Source organism: Pterocles gutturalis, unplaced genomic scaffold (assembly GCF_000699245.1).
Source record: "Pterocles gutturalis isolate BGI_N339 unplaced genomic scaffold, ASM69924v1 scaffold27108, whole genome shotgun sequence".
In the NCBI taxonomy this organism is placed as follows: domain Eukaryota; kingdom Metazoa; phylum Chordata; class Aves; order Pterocliformes; family Pteroclidae; genus Pterocles; species Pterocles gutturalis.
The window spans coordinates 1,237-21,225 of record NW_010118858.1 but is presented as its reverse complement, the minus strand read 5'-3'; the positions used below and the strand labels follow the sequence as shown (position 1 = coordinate 21,225).

At 50.7% G+C, this 19,989-nt stretch overlaps 1 protein-coding gene across 1 annotated transcript in view; it reads left to right on the top strand.

Annotated features, from left to right (window-relative positions):
- EHMT1 (euchromatic histone-lysine N-methyltransferase 1) overlaps nucleotides 1-19,329 on the top strand; it is a gene marked incomplete at its 5' end in the record, with an annotated part of 31,034 nt that extends 11,705 nt beyond the window's left edge. Inside the window, 11 exons of the mRNA XM_010076386.1 lie at nucleotides 944-1,045; nucleotides 1,785-1,889; nucleotides 4,438-4,592; nucleotides 5,422-5,589; nucleotides 5,978-6,122; nucleotides 7,028-7,105; nucleotides 8,257-8,372; nucleotides 10,724-10,810; nucleotides 15,112-15,190; nucleotides 18,392-18,567; nucleotides 19,092-19,329. Of these exons, the coding sequence (XP_010074688.1) occupies nucleotides 944-1,045; nucleotides 1,785-1,889; nucleotides 4,438-4,592; nucleotides 5,422-5,589; nucleotides 5,978-6,122; nucleotides 7,028-7,105; nucleotides 8,257-8,372; nucleotides 10,724-10,810; nucleotides 15,112-15,190; nucleotides 18,392-18,567; nucleotides 19,092-19,275 (1,395 nt within the window). The remainder of the gene's footprint in view (nucleotides 1-943; nucleotides 1,046-1,784; nucleotides 1,890-4,437; nucleotides 4,593-5,421; nucleotides 5,590-5,977; nucleotides 6,123-7,027; nucleotides 7,106-8,256; nucleotides 8,373-10,723; nucleotides 10,811-15,111; nucleotides 15,191-18,391; nucleotides 18,568-19,091) is intronic.
- Between the last annotated feature and the right edge of the window lie 660 nt (nucleotides 19,330-19,989).

The window sequence follows — 19,989 nt, the reverse complement described above, 5'->3', positions numbered from 1 at the left end:
TACCTCTAGAAGCCCACACAGTGCAATCCTGAGCATCCTGCTCGGAGGGTTGCTTCCTAACCTTGTGTCGTGCTCTCTGCTCGGCTCTGTCCGAAACCTCTCGCCTCCGATGTTGCTTCCAGGGGCTTAGCTGGACTAAGTAATTTTGGTTTTCAGTCTTTCATTTCCTTCTCCTTATTTCCTGATTTCTGGGCCTTGCTATGTGTTAAGCTCTTGGGATGTAAACATCTGATAAAAATCAGACTCCAGCCACCGAGAACTTTGGTGTTAGTGTGGGAGTGTCTCTGGCGTGACTCACAGCCTGTCCATCTCCACCAGACCCTGTGTTCTGTGCTCCCAAAGGCATTTTTCCTTTCAGCCGTCATGGTTTTTGTCTCCTGTCTCGGGCAGATGGCTGCAGGCATGCTGGGGACTTGCTCTCTCAGGAGTCTCCTACGCCCTGTGCAGGACACACCCTGCTGCCAGGTGCTGGGATGAGTCCTTGTGCTAATAAAACACTGCAAAAAAACTGCATAAACGGAACATTTCAGGTTGAGACAAGGCTACTTTCCTGAACTAAAGTGCAAGCCCTGCCTCTGTAAAGAATTTCTGCCTCTCCTTGGCTCTCCAGCACATGGAGAAGAGTTGGAGGGGGTCTGCTGGGGAAGGAGAGCATCAATCTGCCGTGTTTGGAGCTGGTACCTTCCCTAGGCTTTGCAAAGGCGTCTCTTCCCGTAGCATTGGCACACTCACCCTCCTGTTCTGCACGGGTTGCACCTCTGAGCTTTGTGCAAAGTGTTGGTTGCTGTTCTCTGCCCTCCTGGAAGCGGGCCGGGGGCTTTTGGAGTCCTCTGCTCCATCTATGAACCTCTCTGCTGGTTCCTGAGCGTTGCAGGTGTTGTGCAGAGGTGGGAAACGCTGGGAAGGGCTGTCCCCTGAGCGCTTGTTCTGTGGTTGTGTCCAGGATGCGGAGGGCTCCACGTGTCTACACTTGGCTGCCAAGAAGGGGCACTACGACGTCGTCCAGTACCTCCTCTCCAACGGGAAGATGGATGTCAATTGCCAGGTGAGGTCAGGGACCCCAGTCTCAGCAGCGCGCTGTTTCAAATACAATACTCAATACTCAAATACAGCCCTGCTGCTGGAGGGGACCTGACAAACCTCGTAGGGTGACAGTGCCGTGGGCATCCCTCTCGGCCAGAGAAGGTCATCCCCTCCACCAGCCTCATGGAAACTTCCCTGTGCCTCCATTTACAGTTTCTTCTTGACCCCGAGTTTGCTCATGGAGCCTGTTTCCGAAGGGTGTCACTGTGCCCCCCTCCTTGCAGGGGGCTGGTGGGATCAGGGATGTGCTGTGGGGTGGGTCACGCCTGTCCCACCATCGCAGAGCTGATCCCTTGCTGTGGGGGGAGGCAGCACTGCACCGAGGCTCCTTATTCTGGGGGAAGGCTGCTCAGGGAGCTTTTGTAAGAGCTTTTGACACAAGTTGGATGCTGCTTGTGCCTTCTGGACAGTCAGCTGTATTTTAACACCCTGGAGATCCATTGCTAGTGTGCTGAGCTGCAAATCAACTCCAGCCTGCCGAGGCGTGTCGGTTTGCATCACGCTGGCTCTGCAGGACCCTGGGGGACCTCTCCCTGCAGCAGCATAGACTGAAGGACAGCAATGAGACAGGCATGGGGAGGGAAGGGCTCTGTGGCTCCCAGGCAAGGTGCACCCTGCCATGGCTGCCAAGGGACTTGTGAAGCCTTCAGGAGATGGTCTTGCCTGTTCTGCGTGTCTCACCCTTTCCTTTCCCTCCCCAGGACGACGGAGGCTGGACGCCGATGATCTGGGCCACCGAGTACAAGCACATTGAGCTGGTGAAGCTGCTGCTTGTGAAGGGGTCTGACATCAATATCCGTGACAATGTGAGGTTCTTCCTGGAATCTGTTTTGGAAATTGTCCACAATTTCTCTTTGAAAACCAAACAAGCCCAAGAAGGCAGATTTTTGGGCTGAGCGCAGGGGATGCAGTGGTCCCTTGGTACAAGTGGTTTGGAGCAGCAAGTGAAAAGTGTCTGGAGGGAGAATTTTCCTCCATATTCTGGGAAGTTTACAAGCTGGCAGAAGGTCATTGTCTTCCAGCTCTTCATACACAGCCCATAAAGATGCTGTACATAGTGCTGCGGGTTGTGATTAGCTCTGTGCCTCGCTGCTTCTGCTTGGACATGGCACTGGCCAGCTCCACACTGGTCACGGGCCAGTGTGCGTTGGGCACGGGTTAAGGTTAGGGGCATCCTATGTGCCTTTTGCGGGGCACAAGCTCATGCTCATGTTTTCCAGATGGATGGGGCAGACACTCTGCCAGCAAGTATCATAAGCCTGGATTTTCTTGGGCACATAGTCACCGGTGTGGGCAGAGTGTGCCCAGGCTGGCAGCTCTGCGCGCTGGAGCTGGCTCTTGGCCGGTTCTTCACCTCCATAAATTCTACTTGAGTGGGACATACTCTGTACGTGAGGGACGCTGACTCCAGGTGGAGTCCCCAGGAGCTCCGTGGGCACATTGGGCTGTGCCAGCCCGTTTTACCGGGATTTTCAAGTAAATGGAGAAGGCTGGGAAAAAAAGGAGAGCATCCAGGCTGCTGTTCAGGAAACTCAATATATCAGCACTGCTCATCTGCTTTTTTTCTTAATAGGGTGCTTCTCATTTCATCCTTTCTGTCTCTAAGGGTATTGAAACCCCAGAAGCACCTGCAAGGCAAGCCTGGGTGTGAACTGGGGTGCTTTCACCTCTAGACATGAGATAGTTTGATCAATGAGGGGTGATGGGCTTCACTGCATTCTGCACAGAGTTGTTACAGCAAAGGACCTTCCCCGCCATCAGTTCACCCTCCAGCCTACCTCATGGCAATGTATGTTCTTGTCCAGGGCTGCTAGTGCTTTTCTGACTCCAAGGGATATAAGCAGCTGGTTTGTATTTGTTTCCCTAAATGTTTTGGTTTGCATCTTGGGCAATAGCAGGGGAAGGTGTTGGTATGTTTGTCCCAGAAAGGCTCCAGCTGTTCCCAAGGAGTCGCCGTCCCCAGTCTGAAAGCCCCTCTCGGCAGGAGCCTGTGTTTCTTTGGTAGCTTAAATAGTTCCCAGGCAGGTCTGGATCTGATACTGTTCCTAAAAGCAAAAATCAAGGTGAGAGGGTGCTTTTTGGGTTGCTGCATTCCTTCTGAGCCCTAGTGCTCCCTCTGAACAAAACGGAGTTGTTTCGTCTGTCATAGAAGCCTTCTGGCCACCGGTTACAAGATCACGCATTAAATGATGAAAATCAAATCAGCTCAGTCAACAATTTACTTGAAAGAAAAGTATCCTCTGAGCAGATGTATGGATCGCATATCCGTCACTGTCCCTGCGTTCAGTGTCTCCTGATTGCTGTCATTAAGGAGCAATGTCACTTGTGCTGGGAAACATCGTGCTCCGGGTAAAGTGCTTTTGATTGTAATTATGCTGCTGTCAGGCAGTACCGATGCACGGCAAAGTACCGAGTTTAGGTGTCTGTAGCCTGTCTGAGCAGCAGCACGTGGTGTGCAATCGACAGGATTTATTTTTTCTGTAGATTGGTACGTGATGCTGATTAGGGGTTTTTTTCTAGATCTTACCTCAATGGGAAGCAGAAGCCGTATAGAGTCCCCCCACTCCCTGTATATGTCAGTAGCCTCCACATTTAAGGAAGGATCTAAGTTAAGTTGCTTTATTTTTGCTTTAAAAAGAAAAAAAAGTCTTAGGTGATCATTACTATCATTGCACTGTTGTAATCGACATCTTTAGAGCTTGTCATGGGGAAGGGTTCAAAGTGTGCTGCAGATTGCCCTGTAAGAGACAACAGAGTGTCATCGCTTAAAATACCTCCGTCAAATGATGAGTGTTCGGCTATTTCTAGTGCTGCTGATGAGAGATGGGCGCATACAGTATTTAAGAGATGCCTGAACTTGGATTGATTGCTTTCCCTGTGGCTCACGGTTCTCGTTCCAGCACCTCCATACATCCTGTAGCTTGTGCTGTGCTCTTTTTCTCCTTAATAGTGCTGGGAGACACGCTGGCTTTGCTGTGTGTCTGGGGTGGCGAAGCTCAGCTTCTAGCCTTTTCCAGCACGTTTGTTCACGTCTGTCACCTCTCTCGTGGATTGATCCAGATTGTTTGGTGGCTTAGAGACAGACGATTTGCCTGCGTGTGTCAGGAAGGCGATGGACCGCTTTGTGTGCAGCCTCCCCGCCTTCTGCGTGCAGAGGCGGCTGGAGTGAGAATTCCCTGCTTGTGTGCGCGGATATTTCCCTGCCTGCCCTGATAGTCCTGGACAGAAGCAGAAATGTAGGGAGCGAGACTACAAGCCACATGTTGAATGCTGCAGGTGTAGAGCTAAGGATGGTGAAGTCCCAAAGGGTTTCAATGCACTGAACAGCCTCTGTTCTGTTTTCTTTCCCTCCAGGAGGAAAATATTTGTTTGCACTGGGCTGCTTTTTCTGGCTGTGTTGACATAGCGGAGATCCTGCTGGCTGCTAAGTGTGATTTACATGCGGTGAATATTCACGGAGACTCGCCCCTGCATATTGCAGCCAGAGAGAACCGCTACGAATGTGTCGTGTAAGTACCGCTCCAGCCCTGCCGCTTCTCTCCCTTCCCCTGGTTGCTCCTTTCTACCCGAGTGCTGGCTGGCAAGCCCGGGAGATCCTTTGGAATGCCTTTGGCATTGAAGCACAAACCAAAACCGGGATGGAGGGCTTGTTTCCCCATTGCCCTGCTCCTGGGGCACTGGGTCTGAGATACTAGCTGCTGCCAGACTGTAAAAAAGATCAGAAAACATGGGGTGATCCTGGAGGGAGGCTTGGGCAGAGGGCTTGAGGGACTGCGCACAGCCTGGGCTGCCCAGCAGAAGGGCATTAGGAATTCTTGATTAAAGCTTTTTTTTTTTTTTAATTATTTTTTTTTACAACTAGTGTGGCATAATATGGTAGCAGGGCTTTTCCCTTGTTTCATCCCTGCTATGAATAAACTCACCATGTGTACTCACCCAAAGCTGGTGAGTATAAGCCAGGGCTGAGTCCGATACCAGTTTCCTGGGGGACTCTTCCATTCCCAGCCTGCTCTTCCCACTCCTATCTTTCCCTGCCAGAGAGGGTTTCAAGCCAGGCTGCAGTTAGGCTGGTACCAGCATGGTACTTGTCTCACCTGAAGCAAGGCGAGGTTTGCCTGGAGCTCTCTGAGCGCCTAGAGCCCCAGTCTGTGGCTTCTGCCAGCGCCTTCGTGTAGAAGGATTCACTGAACCAGGCTTAATAAAGAAAACTCAGGTGATTATTCACTGCTGCAGGTTCTTCCTTGTCCCTTAAGGGCTGGCTGGAGGATGTGATTCAGCTCCTTTTCCCCTCGTGCGGTTTCTCTCGGGGGATGCTTATCCTTTCTCCCTGTTTTGCAGTCTCTTTCTTTCCCGTGGCTCGGATGTCACTTTAAAGAACAAGGAGGGTGAGACTCCGCTCCAGTGCTCCAGCCTTAACTCTCAGGTCTGGGTGGCCCTACAGATGAACAAGACTCTCAGAGAATCATCCACTGAAAAGCCTGCCCAGATAGAGAAGGTGGTGAGCAGGTGAGAATCTGGCTGGCTTTGCTTGTGGGTCACGACATAGAGCCCTGGCATGGGGGAGGCTGGGGGGCTGGTTTAGGAGAGGACTAGAAGCGCGTGCACAGCTTTTTAAACTAGTGTGAAGGTCGGTTTGAGCTTAGCAAGAATTAAGCACATGCTGATTCAGACCGTGGTTTGTAAATTCATCCTCCAAATGGAAATTTTCGCGAGCTCAAAGAACAATCTGTAAGACAGGGTGGAAAAAAATGAACTCTGCTCTAGTCTGAATTGCTTTCAGGCTTTGAATGCTCAGCGATCAGAGACAGTAATTCTGCCCCAGGATGGCATTTGAATGGCCCCTTGTTTCGGGGGACCTTTTCATCTGTGACAGTTCTCTTTCTCCCACTGACAGAGACATCGCCCGCGGTTATGAGCGGATCCCCATTCCCTGCATCAATTCTGTGGACAGCGAGCCTTGTCCTAGCAACTACAAATACGTTTCACAGAACTGTGTCACCTCCCCAATGGACATTGACAGAAACATCACCCATTTACAGGTGAGGGATCGCGTGTATCCACGGGCTTTTCCCCATCACGGTGCGTGCATTCAGGGATGTTGCAGTGCACGGGTTTTACATTCAAAATGGAAATGTCTAGTCCTAATAGTGCCACCACATTCCAGCTAGGGCTTAATGCTGAACTCCAGCTCTTGCTCTAGGAGGTGGGATTCTGCTTTTCTTCCTTTCTGCGACTTAAGCAAACCTCTGTGCTCAGCTGTGTGCTGTAGCATCAGCCGCCTGGTGCTGGCTCGTGTGGCTCCATTCATCCTTTTCCTCTCTTCTCTACCTGGAGAGTTAGGGAGTTGTTTGGAGACCTTCCTCATGCTGTCTTCCTCCTGACTGCAGCATCCCCGCCGAGGTCTTCGCTGTGGTGCTGGAAGGGCTGGGTGGTGAAAGCAGAGGTGCGGAGGTGTAGGGTGAGGGTGATGGGATGGCTGGAGTGAACGTCCCCTACCAGCACCCTGGTGTGCAGCAGCGGGTGGTGGGACCGTGCTGGCTCGGGGAGCACGGGGGAGGCAGCCAGCTGGAGGGAAGAGGCAAGCAAGCAGCAGGGGAGGACTTGAGACATCGTGTTGCATCATCTCCCAGCTCTGCTCTATCCTTGGAGCTTTCCTTGTCCTCGAGTGTGGAGTACAGCTCGTAGGGCATGGAGGAAGGTTAGTAACACAGGAGGACGTGGAAATGGAGGTGGCTCGGTGTGGGATCCTGCCCTGCGAGCTGGAATCCTTCCACCTTCACTGCACCCAGAAATAAAGAACGGGGTGAAAATGCCACTGAACCACCAAGGCTGGTTATTTTTCTGAAGATGAAGACTTGTGGTTTCCTCTCTGACCCAGTCACAGCAGTTGCTCTTTCAGTTGGGTGTTAGTGGCATGGAGTTAACCCTTTGTCTTCTCTTCCAGTATTGTGTATGTATAGACGACTGCTCCTCCAGTAACTGCATGTGTGGCCAACTCAGTATGCGCTGCTGGTATGACAAGGTGAGGACACAGACCCTCCTCGTGGGTTAGAGCCGTGCTGGTGGGCAGAACTTTGCACAGTTCGGGGTTGGGAATAGTACCTTAAAAACAGTTCCTTGCACAACTCCTCTGGTTTTTGTTTTCAAATGCCTGAGATGTGTGTGATAGTAACAAAATGCGTACTCAGGGAAGCTTTTCTAGTGTTATTTATTTGTGTTACTGTCGTGCCAACTGAGCCATTAATTATATCCATGTGATAGAGAGCGTTTAATAATCCATGCGTGAAATCAGCTTCCATTTCAGAAAAACATAAAGAATGCTGTAATATGTAAACAAGGGGAGGGTAGCAGAGAGATTTTTTTTTTTTTGTCTGCTTTTATTTATTGTGATCCTTCCGGATGAAGGCAAAGTAAAGATGTTGTAGCTGCAACATTGCCAGAAGCCGGGTTTGTTTTGGGTAAGTGTGCTTCAATCCTCCAGGGAGGTTTTGAGGTTAATATTTGGACAGGTTCTGCTAAGATCAGAAGTTCTGTGAATCTCTGCAAGTTTCTCCCAGGGGGAATATTGGCATCTTTCTTTGCTTTGTAGCCAGCTGATTTACACATTAAGAGGTGATTACATCTTTCAAGCCTTAAAAGCCAAATTTGTTAAATATGATAAACTGCATCTATCGCTTCCTTAATCCTATATGGTTGGTAAATAATTGGATTGCAGCTTTTTTGGGAGTGTTATTTGGGAAGATAACGTGGTTCACAGAACTTGGGTGTATTGGCCTTGTAATCTGGGAGTTTAGGCTTTATTCCAGAGACAGACTAAGCATCTGCTTCTCCCCTCCAGCACTGCAAAATGATAATAAAGATGATGCACACCGGTTTTTTTGAACAGCACTGTAAGATTTTTTTTTTTTGGTGGTGTGTAGGGTGATGCCAGGCAGCAAAAATCTAGATGATCTCTTGCTGTTTGTCAGCTGTCGGTGACAGTGGTGAACGTGCCACTGTCGGGGTGGAGCAAACCCCCTGCAGAAGCTGAGGTGTGATGCTGGTTTTGGGGAGATGGGGGTATGCCTCCACCTTGGGGTAACTCGAGGGGATTTCTGCTCTTGGCCTGCCTCTGGTTTGGAGGGGTCTCAGGAATAGACAGCTAACCCAGTCTTGAATGTCTCTCCTCTCCAGGACGGCCGACTCCTGCCAGAATTCAACATGGCTGAGCCGCCGCTGATCTTTGAGTGTAACCACGCGTGCTCGTGCTGGCGGACCTGCAGGAACCGGGTGGTGCAGAATGGGCTCAGGTGAGGAGGACGATCCAGACGCAGCGTGTCTTGGCAAGGCCAACACCACGCTCGTGGGCTTTCTGGTCTAGTGGGAGGTGTCCCTGCCTATAGCAGGGGGTGGAACTAGATGATCTCTAAGGTCCCTTCCAACCCAAACCATTCTGTGACTCTGACTCTCTAGTCTCAGCTTACTTACAAACCTACCAAATCCAGGGCTTCCCAAGATGATGCAGAAGTTGGGGCAGGTGCCACCAGGCAGTGGTGGGGTGCAGGCAGGTTCCTGCGTGCTGCCGGTGGGAACGAAGCAGCAGCGGGTTGGTGAGCTCAGTTAATATTTGCACCGTGCCCCTGTTGCCATCATGTGGGAACTGCAGCGTTCTTTCATCAGCCTGACCATAAAACATATAAATGGCTTCTGGGTTTGCATGAACAGCCTAGGTGTAACTTCTCAGGTGGAGACCTGCGAAGAAAATAACAGCAACAGAAGCTGCAAAGCCTTAATTTGATAGATCTTGTTAGTTAACAGTCTGTCTTAGAAATATAGGCCAGCATGCCCAGGCCTGGCTGATTAAAATTTCCAACTTACTGGCATGACTCCTCCTGAATTGGATACCTGAATGAATACCTGTTGGCCTCGGTGCAGCAGATTAGGCTGTTAGGATTTTGATGCCAGGCTAAAAATGAAAATATTTTGTTCTGGACCTCTGCTATGGAGAAGTTTGCCACTGCACTTAGTTCAAAGGAATCCCACTGGAAAAAAAGACTTTTGCAATTTTTTTGTAGTACTGACAACACTTTTTTTGCAAGCTTTGTAGTTTCACTGACATTTTGCAACATTTAAAATAAGTAAGGAAGAAGCTTGAAGTGTTTCCACAGAACTTTACCTCTCTCTGGTTTTCCCTGCCAAGCTCCAGAGCTCCGGTGTCTACGTGGGTGTTTATTCAGGAGCTGTACAGCCAGAGCTGTTGCTTTTGCATTTTTCCCTTGCTAAAGTGTTTTTCTAAAGACGGGAAGGGTTGGAAACCCGACCATGAGCCTGGGAGAGCAGCTTTGTCAGGAAGCTGGCGGTAAGGGCAGGTGCTTGGCAGAGCTGTGCTTAAGGGAGCAGCAGAGGAAACCTCCTGCCTTTGGGCTGCAGCGTGACACATGGGTGCTCCCGCTCCATTTTCAGTGCTGCTTCTGTCAGATTTGCTCCAAATTAACCCCACTGGGCAGCACACATTTCCGTACGGCAGCTGACCCAGCCCAGCCAGGATGCTGAGGTTGGAGCCGCAGTCCTGCTGCTGCCAGTGTTGGTCCCAATGGCAGAGCCTGAACCCGACCCTGGCTCTCTGCTCTGCTCTGATGGACCAGGCAAAACGTGGGGGAGCTTCCAGAAATACAGTGTTATCACTGGTGTAACGTGAAGTTGTGTTTTGCACTGATGAAGGCTCCAGGAGCAAATAGGAGAAAATGCACAGCCTGTGGTTTTGGGCTGACAGTGCAAGAGGAGGGGGGGAGAGAAGTACTGGGAAAAGCAACAGGGTGAAGCTAAGGTGAGCATCGGATTTCTCTTTATTCCGATAACAGCATTGCTGAGAGTGGGTTTTGGTTCCCTCAGGGACAGCGTGAGCCTTCCCTAGCCCTGGAGATTGTTCATCCTGCACTTAACTCAAGTTCTGGCTGCGCAGGAGGCAGAATGACTTACAGGATTGTTTCCCTGCCTATAAACTCCATCAGTAAAATTCCACAGAGTGGCTATTACACCAAGAAGTTTCAAGTTGCAGCGTTTCTTCCTTGTCTTTCAGCTACTAGGGGGCTGGGTATGATGGAGTTGCTAAATGCACCGGCCTCAGCAGAGGGCAAAGGGATCAGAGCACTTAGCTCAAGGTGTTCTTAATTCACCGCGAGCTCCCTGCCGTCCCCCCGCAGCACCCCCCTGCAGAGCTGCGCTGCCTCAAGTCCCCTTCCACCTTCCCTGCCCTCTCCCGAGTGCCGGGTGTGTGCGTGGAAGGGAAAAGAAATGCCAGTGGTGGGATTCTGGTATCCTACGTGTGTATCATCAACAGCGTAACCACGCAGAGCATCCAGTCCCGCACTCTCTTCCCCAGTCCCTGAGGTGTCTGGTCCCCAGGTGCTGCTGGGCAGGGAGCAGGGGTTGGTGGGCACATGTCCCTTGTCCCCCGTTCCCATCTGAGCATCTGCCCACACGCTCAGAGCAGCAGTGTGCCCACAGTCGTGCCAGTGTGAGAACCAGGGGGTTAAATACTAAAATCTTTTTTTGAGTTTGTGCTGATGGAAGGTTGCTGGGTTTTTGCTCATCTCTCTGAAAATCCGTTGTCTTTCTGTGGAGTGCTGCCATTAACCTGGCTTCATTTCCTCTTTTCCAGGACTCGATTGCAGCTTTATCGGACAGAAAAGATGGGCTGGGGTGTGCGAACAATGCAAGACATTCCACCGGGAACCTTTGTGTGCGAGTAAGTTATTCAGCTTTCATTAGCTCCTGCAAACGCACCGCTTCCTGAGGGCCAGGATGGTTTGCTTCTCTTCAAGGAGAGCTTTTCACGCAAATCAAATTGGCATGGAGCCCAAGCTGCTTGCCCTCAGTCAGAGGTTTCCTGACTCCGTTTCCTGCTCTGTTTGTCCTTTTCCTCATAGCTGGAGCTTTCTCCACCCTTCTCTGGCTTGCTGGGGTCTGTGCTCATCTCTCTTACTCCTCTGAAGCACAAGCGAAGGGGGAAAAATGCATTTGGGTTGTGCTGCAAATGTGTTCACTGTGGATATGGGACACTTAAGGCCAAGGCAATTTGGAACAGCTTTTTTATATTGGATCTTTTTCTTTTTCGATACTGACCTCTCAAGAGGTTTTCCAGTGTCACAGCTCTGGCTTTAGTCTGATTCAGCAAAACAGTAAAGCACTTGGCGTTAAGCACGTGTTTCGGCCCCGATTCAATAAAGTACTTAAGAGCAAAGATGTTCAGATTTATGTCAAGTGAAAAAACTGCTGTCGAACCCCGTGGTTTTTAGGCTTTAAAGTGGTGTATGTGCTTTATTAAATATTTTGGACAGTGGTTTCTTCATTGCAATCCTACAGTGAAACCATCTGAATAGGGCTGGGCTCGTGCCCTTCGTGGAAATAGGTGCTAGAGGTTTCTTTGAACTAGTTGTTGATGCTTTATAGAATTGGGGTGGGTATTGAGGAAGATTATTGCAGAATTTAAAACAAAAATGAAGGACAAGGAAAATCTGCAGTGAATCGGCCAAGTATTTCTTCCATGCTAGGAAGCTGCCGGACGATAAAATGTTTTGTCAGAGGTAAAGCTTAAAGCTCTGCTGTTTGTGGGGAGTGTCTCAAGTCTGTCTTCAGGTGGGGCTTCCAGAGATGAGCCAGAGCCTGCGTATAAACTGCTCCCAGAGAAAAAAGGCATTGGCTTTACCAAATCCTACTGGAATGGTAACAGGCAAGAGGAATAAGCAGAAGTGAACAGGCAGCCCAAGGAGACAGGGCAGCGCTGTGTGACAGTGTCATTAGCACAGACACGAGCGCGTTGTAGCACATTGGAGCTGATGGGGTGCGGATGCCACCGCTGTGGTTAACTCTTCCCCCTACCCTTGCCAGGAGCTGCTGACACTGTTTCAGTGGCAGGCACTATCTTCTTCATTATCTAAATGAGCTGCGTACTGAAAAGCTGAGCTAATTTGTCTTGCCCATGCACATTCCTCCTTGTCTCCATCACTCTCACACACGTTATTTACTCAACTCACCAACTCCAGTCCTCCCCTCCTCAAGCCACCTGCACTGATGGCCTTCCTGTGATTCTTTATGGGCAACCTAGAGACTTGGTTTCTTCTTTTCCTCCTCTCTGGCACAGAAGCCCCAGGGCTGGCGGTGCTCGGGGGCTGCTTGCACGCAACAGCTCCCGGGGTCGGCTCTCGTGGAAGAGCATTTTGTATTAAATGTCTGAATTAGAGCTCAGCGGGTAGTCGCTTTGTGCAGAGGTTATTACTCTGTTTTGAAAGGATGATAGTTGTATTGGTGTAAGGATGATGACTTTTGTTCCATAATAACATACACCCACATAGGGACAGATCTGGAATACTCACATTGCTTTTATTTTGCAAAACTGTTGGTCCTGACTGTTCCCGTGTAAATCCCTCTCTAACACACACACTGCTCTTCAGCCTCTCCGTACTGCAGATACCTTTCAACTTTTCTCCGTAATGACTCCAAAAATGATTCCCCTTTCCCTTTCTGCTTGCAGACTGTCTCTCCTGCATCCCGCAGGTTCTACAGGCAGTGTTCAGCAGCGCTCGGAGCAGTTTGGCAGCTGGGAGCGAGGCTCCGCCAGCACGGTGGGCAGCCAGCCCTCCCGCTCTCCTCCCCAGGGCTCCCCACACCCCAGCTGCTCCAGACCCTCTCGTACCTTCAGCCCCGTCCTGGAAGCAGCAGCTTAGTGAGGGGATGTGGAGCAGCATCATCCTCCCTGCCCCGCTGGGCTCCCGCAGAGTTTTTAAGCTCTTCCACTCGCAGATGCTCAGGATTGTGCTCGTGCGCAGGTTTCTCCCCGGCCTCCGCATTTGTGTTGCTGCTTGGAAATTGCTGTTGCTCCCCTTGTGCTGACGTTGCTGGGGTTGTTTTGAGTCTGCTCTGTTTGTCAGGCACTGTAAGTGCTCGTTCGGGAAATGGCACAGCTGCTTTAAGGGCTTTTGTTGGAGAGGCTTTGAATTAGCGGGATGCAGAAACCAGAGGTTGGCGAGGATCTGGTCTGCTCCTTTCGGTGCACATCCATTATGTGGTTTCCAAATATTTCATTTCTGTACAAAACAGTGATGCTCTAATAAGATACGATCTGCATTGAGCCAGGTATCTCATCCACACCTTCAACCAGAGAAGCCCCAGGCGTCCCGTCTCCCACACCCCGTGGAAAACGCTGGAGCCTGTGCTGGGGGACTTCTTGTCGCTCTTGATTTCTGCGTGGAGCACGCTGTGATCTTGCGGCAGTGAGTGGCAGTGTAAAGCTCTGAGATGTAGTTACTTACCATCGGCGTGCTGAACATCTTGCTGAGAAGAAAAACACTGGCTTGACTTCCTTTTAAAGGAAGGAGCTGATGCTCCTGCTCTTTTTTGGGTAGGAAAATGTACCTCTTGCATATCCCTCCATACCTTTGGACCTGGGAAATTAGGGAACTGTTTGTATTGGTGAGCAGACCTGGAAAGGAAATGAGTTGCAGGAATAATCTTTAAAGGAACATCAAAACAAAAATTTGTAATTTGATGGGGGTTTTTTTGTTTCGCCGAGGTGTAAACCCGACGTGGCTCTCCCTGAGCAGCACCTCGCTGTGCAGCGTTGTTCAGCTGGTTCTCAGCTGCTGCTGGCTCCTGTGCCACACTACAGCAATTTCTGTCCCTCTCTGGCCATCGTCTTCCTATTGCTTTAGGTCAGCGTCGCAGCCTTGTGCGAGCGCTTAGTAAATAACAAGACGCGATGGCGAGCAAACAGGAGGATCCCTCGTGGCGGCAGCCTGCTGCCCTGGCAGAGCAGCTTGGCTGGATCGCTGGGATTTGGGAACTGCCGCCGAATGATCCCTGGTCACGGGGTGCCTGGGTCCTCTCTGGGTTCACATTTCGTGCCCCTCCTCCTCCCCAGCGTGGAGATAAACGCTGCCTGGAGCCCCAGGGGGATGGATGATTAACACTCGGAAAATGCCTCGAGAGCTGCCGAGGAATGCTGGCATAAGGGCTGCTGATCGTGGAAGTCTGTGTTGATGCTGTAAAGAATATTTATGTGTATTGTGAATCCTTTGCTTATAGTTAACTAGCGTTGCGTTAAAGGCTGGGAAGTTCTTACATTCCAGAATCTACTGCGCTGCTGCGTCTTTCTTCTATCATCCCTCTGGCTCGGCACCTCTCCTCATGTGTCTCTGTCTTTGACTGCAAGCAGGTCAGGGCAGGAAATGTTGAACCTTGATGGTCTGAAGCTGTTTAAGATGGAGATGGGGAGACAAATGTGGGAACACCCGTGCAGCGGGGGCTCCTGTGACAAGGGGGTCTGCAGCAAAACCAGCATCTGGCTGGGGTGCGACTGCTGGGGGGTGTGTTTGGTCCTTCTCAGCAGGCCAGGCTGAGCAGCACGGGCTTCGTGGCACTGGGGGGACCTGGCTGTGATCGGCCTTGCACTGGGTTTCACAAGCTGATTGTTACTCAGATCACAGCTCAGATCTATTCTGACTTGAGACGGATTGAGAAAGATACCTAGATCCTTCCAGGGATCCTGCCAGGTTAGGTTAGACTTAAAGTTTTTAAAACAAAACTTTCTAAGGTATGTAGGATATGTAATTGGTCAAACTAGCCTGGAAAATACAGGAGGGACAGACACAAACGTTCTGCTTTGGGATGTAAACGGTGTATAGGAGAGCCAAGATGTGAGTCTGACCCAAACATAAGGAGAATTGGATTAATGTGTTGATCTTGGCCAACAAATTGATTTACAAAAGGAAACATAGCCCTCAGGGAAAAAGTAAACTTGGTTGGAAGTAAGACTCCATTTTTAATATTAAAAGTGTTGCCCTGAAAAGACCAGAATTTGGAGCCAGGTTTTAGCTGCTGTGAGTTGGCAAAGCGGCGTTTGCCCAGGTGGCTCTGAGATGACCTGTGCTGCCAAGGCTGTGGGTTGCCATCCATGTGTCCCTTCCTTCCCCTCTCCCCAGACAGAGGTGTTTGAACCCAAGCTTGTGATTACACGAGCATCTTATTTCTGCCTTTCCCCTTTGTCCGCAGGTACGTTGGTGAGCTGATATCCGATTCCGAGGCTGATGTCCGTGAAGAGGACTCCTATCTCTTCGACCTTGACAACAAGGTACAGTATCTGAAGGTGGCTAACAAGCCAAACTCAAGGTCTTGCCTCTCCAAAGGCCAAAGAGAATATTTATCCCCATCTTGATGCACAGCGTGGTCTGAAAGCCTGCAAAGAGGAGAACCGCATCCTCGCCAGGTTTTAGTCAAAATATAGAGCGGTTGAGGTAAGGCTTAGGGCTTGTTAAATGGTGACAGCGCCCAGCAGTGCTGGGCCACCGGGGTACATGCTGCCCACACATGTTTTCATGCAAGATGCTCTTCTGTCAAAACCATTTGGGCATCCCAGTTGTTCAGTTTTTGATACTCAGGTGTGTGTGTGCCGGCTTGCAGCTGCGTTGATTGGCAGCTCCGTGAATTCCTCATAAAAAGATGAGCTGAAAGACTGAAAAAATCCCCGTTTGGTTATAAAGGGATCCATCAGGTACCCTGGCAGGGACTGGAGGCTTGTTCTTCTGGTAGTTATCCTGTGCTGCTCCGCAGAGGGCTGTCTCAGAGCAGAAATCTTGCTTTGAAAAGTGGGATCTAAAGCTTTTAAGCCAGGCCATCACTTCAGACATTCCTTGGGAATGGAGGAGAGGAGGAAGGTGAGCTGGGGACTCAGAAGTGGAGTGGCTTCCAAGGAAGGCTGTAAAACACTCACTGTCTTGTTTCTGTCATCAGCTAGTGACAAAGCAGCTTTGCTTTATTTTTTTGCCTTTTTTTCTTCTTTAAAGCAACACTCAACAACTGAAAAAAAGAGAAGTAATGGGTCTTGAAGTCAGTCTGAACACAGAGGGGTCAGACTGTAATTAAGACACTGGAAAGCAGCAGGGACTTCACCCTGGTTTATTAGCAAGAGCCTGTCAGAGCCTTGTCTTGCCTTGGGGGCAAGCCCGCCTTGGGGGAGAACCTCTGCTTTGGTCTTATCACACCTTCAGTGGAGCAAGGAGGGAGACTAAGTAGAGGTGGAAGCACATCGTCTTGTTTCATGGTATCTTCAAAGTGGTGCATCTGTAGAAAACCAGGCACCAGGTCTTGGAGTGATTGTTAAAAGGAGCTTGGATGTGCTTGTGCTGTAAGAGAGTGGTGAGGAGGTCATTTCTGATGTCCCTGTGCCTTGAGTTGTCACTCACAGCCATGTGCAAGGTGAATCCTTCAGCGTGCCAGTTCCTGCCGTCACATCCCATCCTGGGTCTGAAAGGGGGCGAACATGGAGCAGCCAAACCTTCCTGCCACTGCTGGCTTTCCAGAGAGGGAGACCGCACAACGGCTGCTCTCTGGGCTCCCGCTGGCTGAAGGGATGGCTTTCTTGTCTCTCTGCTGAAGAGCTGGAAAAAACCCACACTTTCTGGGAAAGACGAGGTTGAGTTTTAGCTGCTGTGGTTGCTTTCTGTTGGGGTTAAGCCACCCCTTTGCCACGCACAGGCCCATCCTCTGCAGTCCTTGCTCTTGCTCTGGGCCGCGCTGTGCTCCATCGAGGAGAGGTGGTGGTCGGGGCTGCACGCTGCCCTCTGCACGTGACCCTGCCTGCGGGCAAGGAGGGTTTTCTGCTGGCATCCCCCCTTCCGAGAAACCCCAGTGCTCGTGATGGCCTGAATGTACCCCTGAGGGGAGACTGAGATTGGATATTGGGAAGAAATGTTTTCCTGTGCGGGGGGTGAGGCAGTGGCCCAGGGTGCCCAGAGAAGCTGTGGATGCCCCATCCCTGGAGGGGTTCAAGGCCAGGCTGGATGAGGCTTTGGGCAACCTGGGCTGGTGGGAGGTGTCCCTGCCCATGGCAGGGGGTGGCACTGGATGTTCTCTAAGGTCCCTTTCAACCCAGACCAGTCCGTGGTGCTGTGATAATTGCCTTCTGACACAGCCACGTACCCCCACCCTTGGTGACATGGGTACACGAGCAGGGTTGCTGTGCTGGAATCCACCCGGTGCCTCACCCAGGAGCACCAACAAAAAGCCACGAGTGGACTCGTGCCTGGCTGGGAACCCTTTGTGGCTGGTGATCATTAAGATCCATTTGAAATCATAATGTCCTTCCACTTGAAGCACTGAAGATTTTTGGTGTAAGAGGGGAGCGTGCATATCTTCTGCATCACCCTTTCATGGTTTCCTCTCTCTTGAGAAGGAGCCTTATGGCCCCTCAGAGCAGGTTCATGTTTTCTCCTCTTCCTCTCTGGTTGCCACTGTGTGACTCTTGATGTTCCCGATACCCTGTAGCAAGGCGTGAAGCAGTTTGCTTTGGACCTTGTCCTCCTCGGCAGCTTCCCAGGGAGGATGTTGCCTGTGCTGGTCAAGGCAGCGGCTCCTTTCTCGAGAAACCTCTTAACTTGTAGGGTGGAGAGCTCAGATTTTTCCAGATGTGATAGTGGGTGATCATGTCCTCACCAACTATGGCATTTCCATGGAGAAAACTCGTGCTGGGAATTATTTGAAATTAGAGCCGGTAACACTGTGTGATATGGGACCACACGGGGTGACGCCTCCCCCATCACTGGGACATCTTCCCTGGGCTCCTGTACCAGCCGGCCGTGCGACCTGGCACAGCTCATCCATTAACGATTGCGAGGTGCTTGCCCAAAAGGGAGTTGGAGCACTGCTAATGGATCCTTTAGCTTTTGGCCTCCTTGCAACTGAAATTAGCTTCTGTAATTAAAGTCTCTGCTTTGCACAGTCATTCTCTGCTGGAATAAAAAAGCCCTGAGGGTTTTTTTTTATTATTTTCAAGGAAAAGAAAATATTACTGCTCTCTGGAAAGGGAATTTCTGTGTTCTCACTTTCACTTTTATCTGCAAAAACCTGTATTTTCTGGAGGCTCTGGCTGTGTGAGGACAGAACAGATGACTTTTCCCTTATCCAGTGGCTTTTACCGGTAAGGTGTCTGCCTGCCCCAGACACCAGTCCCAGTATACCAAACTGGTGCTTTTGCAGAGCAGGGCTGGGGAGAGCTGATGTGCCAGCTGGTGGCAGGAGCATTTTTAAAGGTCTTTGGGCTTGTGGGGGCAGAGTTCTGTGCAGAAATTCAGGGTAGTGTTTGAAATAAAAGTGTGTGTGTTTAGTCCCTTTAAACCTGCCATGGGTGTCCCACCCCAGTTGGTCTTTTTCTTGAAGCTCTCCAGAGTATTAATGGAATGACCGATAGTTTGGTCGTTCGTTTTATTTAAACAAGTAGCAGTAATAGTGCTAAACCCAAGCTCATCTAATGGAAGATGCACCGTTTCTCCCCCAGGAAGGAGAGGTGTACTGCATAGATGCCCGTTTCTATGGCAACATCAGCCGCTTCATAAACCACCTCTGCGAGCCAAACCTCATCCCGGTGCGAGTCTTCATGTCGCATCAGGACCTTCGCTTCCCCAGGATTGCCTTCTTCAGCACGAGGCATATAGAAGCTGGAGAAGAAATCGGGTAGGTGCCGTCCCCGGGGCTGCCACCGCCTCGCTCAGGGAAGGATGGAGTGCAGGGGGACGAGAGCTCTGGAGCTCCTGAGCTGGTTTAGTCCCTCCCTTCCCTCCCTGGGCCATGTTCCTGGGGGACCCCACAAGTGTGCTCCATCCCCTGAGGCTTTGCAGAATCCTAAATTGTGGCAGCACCGAGATTCCAGTTGGAAGAGGGCAGATTTAGATTAGATGTTGAAAATAAATTCTTTCCTGTGCGGGGGGTGAGGCAGTGGCCCAGGTTGCCCAGAGAAGCTGTGGATGCCCCATCCCTGGAGGGGTTCAAGGCCAGGCTGGATGAGGCTTTGGGCAACCTGGGCTGGTGGGAGGTGTCCCTGCCCATGGCAGGGGGTGGCACTGGATGGGCTTTAAGGTCCCTTTCCACCCAAACCATCCCGTGGTTCCGTGATTGCTGACCCAGTGTCTCACACCGACACACGGTCCCTTTCGCTGCTGCTTTGCGGTGACCCCGTCTCTTCTCTCTCTCTCTTGCAGCTTTGACTATGGTGACAGGTTCTGGGACATCAAAGGCAAATACTTCAGCTGTCAGTGCGGTTCACCCAAGTGCAAACACTCGAGCTCAGCGCTGGCCCAGCGGCAGGCGAGCACCTTGTCCCAGGACACGCAGGAAAACGGGCTCCCGGACACCAGCTCTGCCACGGCAGCCGGCCCCTTTTGAGGCTCCGCTCCCCAGAAAATGACTTGTTTTAACCCTATAGATTCACATACTGTCTGAATTTCCACTTAAAGAGAGAAAAAAGAAAACAGAAAGAAAAATAAACAACCCGTTCAAGGAAAGCCAAGAGTTTGTGACACTTAGGGCTGTGCCGCCGACTGTTACTTGAGGAATAAGTAAAAGCAAATCCCGCCTCCGTGATGTTGTTCTCCCCTCCCCGGTCCTGGAAGGCTGCTGGTTTTCACCGTTGGCGTGTGGAGGGGTGGCTGTTGCGTTTTGGTTTGGGTTTTTTTTGTTTTTTTGTTTTTGTTTTTTTTTCTCCCATGGGAGCTGTCCTGGCCTCCGTCTCTTAATGTGCTAGGTGTTGTCAGAGCCAAGGGAGAGCCGCCCGTCCTCCGAATCTTGTTAATTGAATGGATCACTCATGCCAAGTCATCTCCGGTTCACTTGTAATAAACTTTGAATACTTGATGGGACTTTCTTTCTACAAGCCGGGGGGAGCAGGGAGCGGGAGGGAGCTTTGGCGTTCGGGTTGGCTTGGCACAGCCCCGGGGCAGGTTCTGCTGGCTGGTTTTTGTTGGTTTGGTTGGTTTTTTGGTTGTGTTTTTTTTGGTTTTTTTTTTTTTTTAATCATTAATTTCTCCCACATCTCGCAGGACGGTGCAGTGGGGCTTTTCCCTAGGAGCTGGAGGGCATTGCTAACAAATACCCTCCTTC